This window comes from Engystomops pustulosus, chromosome 10 (assembly GCF_040894005.1).
Source record: "Engystomops pustulosus chromosome 10, aEngPut4.maternal, whole genome shotgun sequence".
NCBI lineage: Eukaryota > Metazoa > Chordata > Amphibia > Anura > Leptodactylidae > Engystomops > Engystomops pustulosus.
Window position 1 is genome coordinate 90,281,631 of NC_092420.1, and position 12,173 is coordinate 90,293,803.

Consider the following 12,173-nt stretch of genomic DNA (forward strand, 5'->3'; position numbering starts at 1 on the left):
TTCCAGGATTGGGTGGTGGGGCTTAGGATCTGACAGGGAAATTCAGGATGCAGTGGTGGGTTACGGATCCATTGGTGAAGTTCAACATCTACTGCTAGGAATCAGGCTTTGAAGGTGGTGCATAGGATCTGGTAGGGCATTCAGGATCCATTAATGGGGTTCAGGATCCATTGGTAGGGTTCAAGATCTAATGGTGGGGTTCCAGGATATGGTGGTGGGGTTTAGGATCTGGAAGGGGGATTTGGGGTCCATTGGTGATGTACAATATTAAGTGGTAGAGCTTAGGATCCATTAGTGGGGTTTAATTCTAATCCTAGGGTTCAGGTGGTTGGGATTAGGATCTCGCAAGGGCGTTCAGTATCCATTTGTGGTTTCAAGATTGAGGCCGCGGTCACACGTACCGCTAGGCGTCCGTCATAACGTGACGCTAGCGCACAGGGGGAGGTCCTAGGCCCGAACGCACATGCGTTCCCAGGGAAACGCATGCGATTGTTAAGCCGATCGCATGCGTTTCTCTGGAAACGCATCTGCGTTGGGGCCGAGGACCTCCCCCTGTGCGCTAGCGTCGCGTTATGAATGGACGTCTAGCGGTACGTGTGACCGCGGCCTGAGTGGTAGGGTTTAATATCGGGTGGTGGGGCTTAGTATATGGCGTAGCATTCAGGATTAATCAATAAGTTCTGGATCCAGTGGTGGAGTTCAGGTTTAGGTGGTGGGGATTAGGATCTGACAAGGGGGTTTAGTATCCATTAGTGGTTTTTAAGATCTTGTGGTAGGGTAGAGGATTGGGTGGAGGGCTTAGGATCTGGTGGAGCAATCAGGATGCAATAATGGGGTTGAGGTTCCATTGATGGGGTTCAGGATCCATTGGTGGGGTTTAAGATCTGCTGGTGGGGTTCACTCAAGATCAATTAGCAGGTTTAGGATCTAGTGAAAGGGTTTAGGATTGGGTGGTTGGGCGGGGGGAGTAGGGGATTCAGTAAGGGCGCGTTCACACGTTGCGTTTTGGTTGCGTTTTCATTGCGTTTGGAACGCATATACAACAGCTGATGTGAGGTAATTTGCCTAATTACATTACAGTTTACGTTTGTAAACGCAATGTTAACGCATGCGTTAACACGTGCGTTAACATCGCGTTTACGATGCGTTTTGTTAACGCATGCGTTAACAGTGATGAAATTAGGCAAATCACCTCTCCTCAGCTGTTGTATATGCGTTTCAAACGCAATGAAAACGCAGGTCAAAACGCAACGTGTGAACGCGCCCTAACTAGTGGTGGGGCTCAGGACCGAGTGATGGGGTTCAGGATCTATTGGTGGGGTTTGGGATCATATGGATGGGTTCAGGATTCGCTAGAGGGGTTCAGGATCAGATTGATGGGTTCAGGATCCATTAGAGGGGTTCAGGATCAGATGGATGGGTTCAGGATCCATTAGAGGGGTTCAGGATCAGATGGATGGGTTCAGGATCCATTAGAGGGGTTCAGGATCAGATGGATGGGTTCAGATCAGATGGATGGGTTCAGGATCCATTAGAGGGGTTCAGGATCAGATGGATGGGTTCAGATCAGATGGATGGGTTCAGGATCCATTAGAGGGGTTCAGGATGTGTTGGATGGGTTCAGGATCTGATGGTGAGGGTCTCTAAATCCAGACACCGATAACATTCCACAAAACTGTGATTCCAGACAGCAGGAATAATTTAAACATTTTTATAATAATTTTATGATATCTTAACCCCAGCAGAGGGGAATGTCATTATATTCAGGAAAAGTCACTTCCTGGGAGGAAGAGGCGACGTCACCCACAATGCCGGGCAGCAGAGTCACAGCAGAGGTGGGGCCTGGGGCCCCAATATCATATCCACGATCACAACCATCTCACATACTTTAGAGAATGTTCACACTTGGCATATTGTGATGAACGTCTCAGGGCCTCTGCTTGCTGTGGATGTGAATAGTCTTGTTTATAACCAAAAAGATTTAAGAAAAACCTCCTCCCAACCATAGCGGAGAGTTTGTTACAATGTAGCAGAGAAGACAATCTTCTGGGAGGAAAACATATCAACACAGATCTCTCAGTCCTGTCCTGATAATTTGTTGCATTGAATCAGTGTCATTGTATTATCAGTACAGGTCAGTGTATTATTAGCGCAGGTCAGTGTATTATCAGCACAGGTCAGTGTATTATCAGCACAGGTCAGTGTATTATCAGCACAGGTCAGTGTATTATCAGCGCAGGTCAGTGTATTATCAGCGCAGGTCAGTGTATTATCAGCGCAGGTCAGTGTATTATCAGCGCAGGTCAGTGTATTATCAGTATAGGTCAGTGTATTATCAGTATAGGTCAGTGTATTATCAGTACTGGTCAGTGTATTATCAGTACAGGTCATTGTGTTACCAGTACGGGTCAGTGTATTATCAGTACAGGTCATTGTATTATTAGTACAGGTCAGTGTATCAGTGTATTATCAGAACGGGTCAGTGTATTATCAGTACAGGTCAGTGTATTATCAGTACAGGTCAGTATATTACCAGTATGGGTCAGAGTATTATCAGTACTGGTCAGAGTATTAACAATGCAGGTCAGTGTATTATCAGTGCAGTTCAGTATATTATCAGAGCAGGTCAGTATATTATCAGTACAGGTCAGTGTATTATCAGTACGGGTCAGTGTATTATCAGTACGGGTCAGTGTATTATCAGTAAGGGTCAGTGTATTATCAGTAAGGGTCAGTGTATTACCAGTGCAGGTCAGAGTATTATCAGTACAGGTCAGAGTATTATCAGTACAGGTCAGAGTATTATCAGTACAGGTCAGTGTATTATCGGTACAGGTCAGTGTATTATCAGAACGGGTCAGTGTATTATCAGTACAGGTCAGTGTATTATCAGTACAGGTCAGTGTATTATCAGTAAGGGTCAGTGTATTACCAGTGCAGGTCAGAGTATTATCCGCGCAGGTCAGTGTGTTATCAGTACAGGTCAGAGTATTATCAGTACGGGTCAGTGTATTATCAGTGCAGGTCAGAGTATTATCAGTGCAGGTCAGAGTATTATCAGTGCAGGTCAGAGTATTATCAGTACAGGTCAGTGTATTATCAGTACAGGTCAGTGTATTATCAGAACGGGTCAGTGTATTATCAGTGCAGGTCAGAGTATTATCAGTACAGGTCAGTGTATTATCAGTACAGGTCAGTGTATTATCAGTACAGGTCAGTGTATTATCGGTACAGGTCAGTGTATTATCAGAACGGGTCAGTGTATTATCAGTACAGGTCAGAGTATTATCAGTAAGGGTCAGTGTATTACCAGTGCAGGTCAGAATATTATCCGCGCAGGTCAGTGTGTTATCAGTACAGGTCATTGTATTATTAGTACAGGTCAGTGTATCAGTGTATTATCAGAACGGGTCAGTGTATTATCAGTACAGGTCATTGTATTATTAGTACAGGTCAGTGTATCAGTGTATTATCAGAACGGGTCAGTGTATTATCAGTACAGGTCAGTGTATTATCAGTACAGGTCAGTATATTACCAGTATGGGTCAGAGTATTATCAGTACTGGTCAGAGTATTAACAATGCAGGTCAGTGTATTATCAGTGCAGTTCAGTATATTATCAGAGCAGGTCAGTATATTATCAGTACAGGTCAGTGTATTATCAGTACGGGTCAGTGTATTATCAGTACGGGTCAGTGTATTATCAGTAAGGGTCAGTGTATTATCAGTAAGGGTCAGTGTATTACCAGTGCAGGTCAGAGTATTATCAGTACAGGTCAGAGTATTATCAGTACAGGTCAGAGTATTATCAGTACAGGTCAGTGTATTATTGGTACAGGTCAGTGTATTATCAGAACGGGTCAGTGTATTATCAGTACAGGTCAGTGTATTATCAGTACAGGTCAGTGTATTATCAGTAAGGGTCAGTGTATTACCAGTGCAGGTCAGAGTATTATCCGCGCAGGTCAGTGTGTTATCAGTACAGGTCAGAGTATTATCAGTACGGGTCAGTGTATTATCAGTGCAGGTCAGAGTATTATCAGTGCAGGTCAGAGTATTATCAGTACAGGTCAGAGTATTATCAGTACAGGTCAGTGTATTATCGGTACAGGTCAGTGTATTATCAGAACGGGTCAGTGTATTATCAGTACAGGTCAGAGTATTATCAGTAAGGGTCAGTGTATTACCAGTGCAGGTCAGAATATTATCCGCGCAGGTCAGTGTGTTATCAGTGCAGGTCAGTGTATTATCAGTGCGGGTCAGTGTTTTATCAGTAAGGGTCAGTGTATTACCAGTGCAGGTCAGAGTATTATCAGTACAGGTCAGTGTATTATCAGTACAGGTCAGTGTATTATCAGTACAGGTCAGTGTATTATCAGTACAGGTCAGAGTATTATCAGTACAGGTCAGTGTATTATCAGTACGGGTCAGTGTATTATAAGTTCTAGAGTCTCTATGTGATGGACGTGTAACCACCAAGCGCAGCAGACACTGAGCCTCTATGTGATGGACGTATACTGAACCTCTTTCAGGGCACCCATTAACCGTCTCAGCGCCAGGAGACTACAGTGGTATTCCTGACCACCGCCTGCCATAGGGCCCACCAGCACTGACCCCCAGGTTACACTGAAGGGTCCCACTATCCGCGATGGTCAGCAGCGGCCGGTCCTAGCCCCTTGTGTGCTGTGGACTACCAGTCGGTGTGATGGTGGGACCGTTTCATTGTTGCAGGTCCTGACCCCGGAGGTCACTCAGGAGAGGTCAACGCTCTCGTACTCACAATGGTCGGAGTCATCCAGCTCGATGTCTGGCACCAGGCTGTAGTAGTCGGTGGTCTGGTTCAGGTAGAGCTTCTCTCGGTCGCTGGAGTCCTTCATGACCTCGGTCACGCTGACGGTTTCCACTTCTGCCTCATCTGCCTTCAGCTCTTCATCCTCCTCTTCTTCCTGCACCGCCAGCATCAGACCCCCGGCCTCCCGACCTCCGTGTCCTTCCACCAGGGAGTCTGCGGAGGTCCCCAGTTTGATCTCCACCTCTTCGTAGAGGTCTCGGTTGCTCCCCAGCAGGGCGGCAGAGGGTCTCAAGAGAATGGGGTCCTTGAACTGATGGTGGTCCTGGTCCCTGCGCTCTTTCTGGAGGTTGTGACGGGGCTCGTAGTGATGGTACTCCCCCATGTTCCCTGCCCCATTGTGGTCCACGGTGACGAGGCTGCACTCACGCCGGGTGTCCGGGTAAGCCCCCTTCTGTCTCCGGCAGCAGACGTACCAGCAGGCGAGCAGGACCAGGACCCCCAGCGGGATACAGATCAGGGCTACGGTCAAGCTGTGGGAGCGGCAGACGGAGGTCCTGGGGACGTCCAGAATCTTCTGGCCACTGACGTCTTTTGGAGAGGTGCAGGTGACGTCCTCCAGCAGGAGCCGGGTGGCGTTGGCTCGGAGTTTGGGCTCCAGCTGGTCATAGAGGCCGCAGGAGCAGTCCAGGGAGTTGTTGAGGAAACTGAAGGTGGTGAGGGAAGGCTTGAGGAGGCCTCCGGGGAGGGACACCAGGAGGTTGTAGCTGAGGTGAAGCTCCTCGATGGCGTTGGACACTTGTAAAAAGTTTGCAGGCAAATGGCGCAACATGTTGAACTCCAGGTGGAGGACCCTCAGGTGGGGTGCGTGGCTCAGAAACCCCTCCGGAAGATGCTCCAGGTGGTTGTGTCTGAGGTCAAGAACCTCCAGGAGCGTCTGGTTTCTTCCCCCCTCAGAGTCGGCGATCTCCTGGATCCCTGAGCTGGAGAGGTCCAGGACCCGGAGGCCGGGGAGGATGAAGAGGCTCCACTCCAAACTGCTGACTGAGAGGGTCAGGTTAATGCAGCAGAGGTCAGGGGTCAGCAGTGACCAGTCCGCTTCCTCCTCCAGAAGGGTGCATGTGCAGGGCCCCTCTGCTGAGATCCTCCCGAGGGCCCCGAGTATAACCAGACAGAGGAGCCGGAGCCCCCGAAACTGTAGAGCTGAAAGATACAAATAGGCATTCGTTACAATGTAGAAGATTCATATTTAAGTCACACCCATTTCTACTAAGCCACGACCAAGGTGGGGGGATAGCCTGAAGGGCCCACGACAGTGGGGGCTCCTGGTACATAGATTACATCAGGGCCCCGCAGCTAGAAGCAGCACAGGACAGAGGCCGGACACTCACCAGACATGATGGGGGCGAAGTCAGGAGCAGAAATCAGGAGGCACCCGCAGCACCCACCGAGCGAACTGCGGGAAGGAAAGGGTTAAAAGTCATACACAGCATAGGGGGAGACTGATACCAGAGAAGGGCCTGCTGCTCCCTGTTATCAGCCACTTCATCCTGAGGAGAGGTGACTGTACAGGGGAAATAAGATATATTACTCTCTGTTATCAGCCATTTCATCTCAGGGAGAGGAGACTGTACAGAGGGGATACAATCTATTACTCTCTGTTATCAGCCATTTCATCTCAGGGAGAGGAGACTGTACAGGGGATACAATCTATTACTCTCTGTTATCAGCCATTACATCCCGGGGAGAGGAGACTGTACAGGGGGGATACAATCTATTACTCTCTGTTATCAGCCATTTCATCCCAGGGAGAGGAGACTGTACAGGGGGATACCATCTATTACTCTCTGTTATCAGCCATTACATCCCGGGGAGAGGAAACTGTACAGGGGGATACAATCTATTACTCTCTGTTATCAGCCACTTCATCCTGAGGAGAGGTGACTGTACAGGGGAAATAAGATATATTACTCTCTGTTATCAGCCATTTCATCTCAGGGAGAGGAGACTGTACAGGGGGGGGGGGGGGATACAATCTATTCCTCTCTGTTATCAGCCATTACATCCCAGGGAGAGGAGACTGTACAGGGGGATACCATCTATTACTCTCTGTTATCAGCCATTACATCCCGGGGAGAGGAAACTGTACAGGGGGATACAATCTATTACTCTCTGTTATCAGCCATTACATCCCGGGGAGAGGAAACTGTACAGGGGGATACAATCTATTACTCTCTGTTATCAGCCATTACACCCCGGGGAGAGGAGACTGTACAGGGGGGATACAATCTATTACTCTCTGTTATCAGCCATTTCATCCCAGGGAGAGGAGACTGTACAGGGGGATACCATCTATTACTCTCTGTTATCAGCCATTACATCCCGGGGAGAGGAAACTGTACAGGGGGATACAATCTATTACTCTCTGTTATCAGCCATTACATCCCGGGGAGAGGAGACTGTACAGGGGGGATACAATCTATTACTCTCTGTTATCAGCTATTACATCCCAGGGAGAGGAGACTGTACAGGGGGATACCATCTATTACTCTCTGTTATCAGCCATTACATCCTGGGGAGAGGAGACTGTACAGGGGGATACAATCTATTACTCTCTGTTATCAGCCATTACATCCCGGGGAGAGGAGACTGTACAGGGGGGATACAATCTATTACTCTCTGTTATCAGCCATTTCATCCCGGGGAGAGGAGACTGTACAGGGGGATACAATCTATTACTCTCTGTTATCAGCTATTACATCCCAGGGAGAGGAGACTGTACAGGGGGATACCATCTATTACTCTCTGTTATCAGCCATTACATCCCGGGGAGAGGAAACTGTACAGGGGGATACAATCTATTACTCTCTGTTATCAGCCATTACATCCCGGGGAGAGGAGACTGTACAGGGGGGATACAATCTATTATTCTCTGTTATCAGCCATTTCATCCCGGGGATAGGAGACTGTACAGGAGGATACAATCTATTACTCTCTGTTATCAGCCATTTCATCCCGGGGAGAGGAGACTGTACAGGGGGATACAATCTATTACTCTCTGTTATCAGCCATTACATCCCGGGGAGAGGAGACTGTACAGGGGGGATACAATCTATTATTCTCTGTTATCAGCCATTTCATCCCAGGGAGAGGAGACTGTACAGGGGGATACAATCTATTACTCTCTGTTATCAGCCATTTCATCCCGGGGAGAGGAGACTGTACAGGGGGATACAATCTATTACTCTCTGTTATCAGCCATTACATCCCGGGGAGAGGAGACTGTACAGGGGGGATACAATCTATTATTCTCTGTTATCAGCCATTTCATCCCGGGGAGAGGAGACTGTACAGGGGGATACAATCTATTATTCTTTGTTATCAGCCATTACATCCCGGGGAGAGGAGACTGTACAGGGGGGATACAATCTATTATTCTTTGTTATCAGCCATTACATCCCGGGGAGAGGAGACTGTACAGGGGGGATACAATCTATTATTCTCTGTTATCAGCCATTTCATCCCGGGGAGAGGAGACTGTACAGGGGGGATACAATCTATTATTCTCTGTTATCAGCCATTTCATCCCGGGGAGAGGAGACTGTACAGGGGGATACAATCTATTACTCTCTGTTATCAGCCATTTCATCTCAGGGAGAGGAGACTGTACAGGGGGATACAATCTATTACTCTCTGTTATCAGCCATTACTGTACAGGGGGATACCATCTATTACTCTCTGTTATCAGCCATTACATCCCGGGGAGAGGAGACTGTACAGGGGGGATACAATCTATTACTCTCTGTTATCAGCCATTTCATCCCAGGGAGAGGAGACTGTACAGGGGGATACCATCTATTACTCTCTGTTATCAGCCATTACACCCCGGGGAGAGGAGACTGTACAGGGGGGATACAATCTATTACTCTCTGTTATCAGCCATTTCATCCCAGGGAGAGGAGACTGTACAGGGGGATACCATCTATTACTCTCTGTTATCAGCCATTACATCCCGGGGAGAGGAAACTGTACAGGGGGATACAATCTATTACTCTCTGTTATCAGCCATTACATCCCGGGGAGAGGAGACTGTACAGGGGGGATACAATCTATTACTCTCTGTTATCAGCTATTACATCCCAGGGAGAGGAGACTGTACAGGGGGATACCATCTATTACTCTCTGTTATCAGCCATTACATCCTGGGGAGAGGAGACTGTACAGGGGGATACAATCTATTACTCTCTGTTATCAGCCATTACATCCCGGGGAGAGGAGACTGTACAGGGGGGATACAATCTATTACTCTCTGTTATCAGCCATTTCATCCCGGGGAGAGGAGACTGTACAGGGGGATACAATCTATTACTCTCTGTTATCAGCTATTACATCCCAGGGAGAGGAGACTGTACAGGGGGATACCATCTATTACTCTCTGTTATCAGCCATTACATCCCGGGGAGAGGAAACTGTACAGGGGGATACAATCTATTACTCTCTGTTATCAGCCATTACATCCCGGGGAGAGGAGACTGTACAGGGGGGATACAATCTATTATTCTCTGTTATCGGCCATTTCATCCCGGGGATAGGAGACTGTACAGGAGGATACAATCTATTACTCTCTGTTATCAGCCATTTCATCCCGGGGAGAGGAGACTGTACAGGGGGATACAATCTATTACTCTCTGTTATCAGCCATTACATCCCGGGGAGAGGAGACTGTACAGGGGGGATACAATCTATTATTCTTTGTTATCAGCCATTACATCCCGGGGAGAGGAGACTGTACAGGGGGGATACAATCTATTATTCTCTGTTATCAGCCATTTCATCCCGGGGAGAGGAGACTGTACAGGGGGGATACAATCTATTATTCTCTGTTATCAGCCATTTCATCCCGGGGAGAGGAGACTGTACAGGGGGATACAATCTATTACTCTCTGTTATCAGCCATTTCATCTCAGGGAGAGGAGACTGTACAGGGGGATACAATCTATTACTCTCTGTTATCAGCCATTACTGTACAGGGGGATACCATCTATTACTCTCTGTTATCAGCCATTACATCCCGGGGAGAGGAGACTGTACAGGGGGGATACAATCTATTACTCTCTGTTATCAGCCATTTCATCCCGGGGAGAGGTGACTGTACAGGGGGATACAATGTATTACTCTCTGTTATCAGCCATATAACCTGGGAATAGGAGACTGTACAGAGGAAATACAATCTATAACTCTCTGTTATCAGCCACGTCTTCCTGGGGAGAGGTCACTGTACAGTGGGGATACAATGTATTACTCTCTGTTATCAGCCCTTTCATCCTGGGTGGAGGTGACTGTACAAGGGGGATACAATCTATTACTCTCTGTTATCAGCCATTACATCTCAGGGAGAGGAGACTGTACAGGGGGATACAATCTATTACTCTCTGTTATCAGCCATTTCATCCTGGGGAGAGGAGACTGTACAGGGGGATACAATCTATTCCTCTCTGTTATCAGCCATTACATCCCAGGGAGAGGAGACTGTACAGGGGGATACCATCTATTACTCTCTGTTATCAGCCATTACATCCCGGGGAGAGGAAACTGTACAGGGGGATACAATCTATTACTCTCTGTTATCAGCCATTACATCCCGGGGAGAGGAAACTGTACAGGGGGATACAATCTATTACTCTCTGTTATCAGCCATTTCATCCCAGGGAGAGGAGACTGTACAGGGGGATACCATCTATTACTCTCTGTTATCAGCCATTACATCCCGGGGAGAGGAAACTGTACAGGGGGATACAATCTATTACTCTCTGTTATCAGCCATTACATCCCGGGGAGAGGAAACTGTACAGGGGGATACAATCTATTACTCTCTGTTATCAGCCATTACATCCCGGGGAGAGGAGACTGTACAGGGGGGATACAATCTATTACTCTCTGTTATCAGCTATTACATCCCAGGGAGAGGAGACTGTACAGGGGGATACCATCTATTACTCTCTGTTATCAGCCATTACATCCCGGGGAGAGGAAACTGTACAGGGGGATACAATCTATTACTCTCTGTTATCAGCCATTACATCCCGGGGAGAGGAGACTGTACAGGGGGGATACAATCTATTATTCTCTGTTATCAGCCATTTCATCCCGGGGAGAGGAGACTGTACAGGAGGATACAATCTATTACTCTCTGTTATCAGCCATTTCATCTCAGGGAGAGGAGACTGTACAGGGGGATACAATCTATTACTCTCTGTTATCAGCCATTACTATACAGGGGGATACCATCTATTACTCTCTGTTATCAGCCATTACATCCCGGGGAGAGGAGACTGTACAGGGGGGATACAATCTATTACTCTCTGTTATCAGCCATTTCATCCCGGGGAGAGGTGACTGTACAGGGGGATACAATCTATTACTCTCTGTTATCAGCCATATAACCTGGGAAGAGGAGACTGTACAGAGGAAATACAATCTATAACTCTCTGTTATCAGCCACGTCTTCCTGGGGAGAGGTCACTGTACAGTGGGGATACAATCTATTACTCTCTGTTATCAGCCCTTTCATCCTGGGTGGAGGTGACTGTACAAGGGGGATACAATCTATTACTCTCTGTTATCAGCCATTTCATCCCGGGAACCGGAGACTGTACAGGGGGGATACAATCTATTACTCTCTGTTATTATCATCATAACTGGCTGATACCAGGGAACAACAGCTGTAATTTGCTGTAATAGAGAGTAGTCAGTCTTGAGGGTCCTTTTTGTTTTGGGAGTCTTGATTTCGGATATTCCCTGTGGTGAGTGTCAAAACTCTTAATGAATATCACAATAACTGCAGTACATGAGCTGTGACCTCTTAAAGGGACCTCGCTGCCCTCACCTGGGTGTCCCCTGCCGCTCCACACTCGCATGTAAACGATCCAGGTGAGGAGTGCAGCGGGCGGATTCCTTACTACCTTGTTTGGGGCCATGTAGCAGTATGTGAGGGGAGCGGCTGCACCACAGTGATCTCTGGCACACCAGGGGTTAAGCACGTGACAGTGAATGGGGATCTCCATAGCGATGAGATACACAGCGGCAGCTTCTGGAGTCGCCATGATAACCGCTGCACCATAGGGGTTGGGTTACCTCGAGGCGCCACTAACCATCACAGGCCTCACCCAGTGCTAGGACAGGAACTACAAGTCCCAGCAGCTCTGCCACTTATAGATATGTCCTGCAGAGGACAGCTCCCTATCATGACAAGTCCTGTAACTTTCTTTTAGACTTTGTATCGCCATTTTCAAGATCTCTGCTTCCTGTAAACTGGTGTAAACTCCTAAACCCCTGAAGCTCCTAAAATCCAGTGAATAATAATTCTCAAAGCTGAAAAGATCCA

General features: G+C 47.6%; 1 protein-coding gene across 1 annotated transcript; it reads right to left on the reverse strand.

Annotated features, from left to right (window-relative positions):
* Positions 1 to 4,751: 4,751 nt before the first annotated feature.
* LOC140103973 (uncharacterized) lies at positions 4,752 to 11,765 on the reverse strand. Its single transcript, XM_072127293.1, has 3 exons — positions 11,676 to 11,765; positions 6,181 to 6,245; positions 4,752 to 5,992 (listed from the first exon to the last, which is right to left on the reverse strand). Exons 2-3 carry the CDS (start codon positions 6,185 to 6,187, stop codon positions 4,752 to 4,754), a joined length of 1,248 nt encoding a protein of 415 aa, XP_071983394.1. The 5' UTR covers positions 6,188 to 6,245; positions 11,676 to 11,765.
* Positions 11,766 to 12,173: the final 408 nt, after the last annotated feature.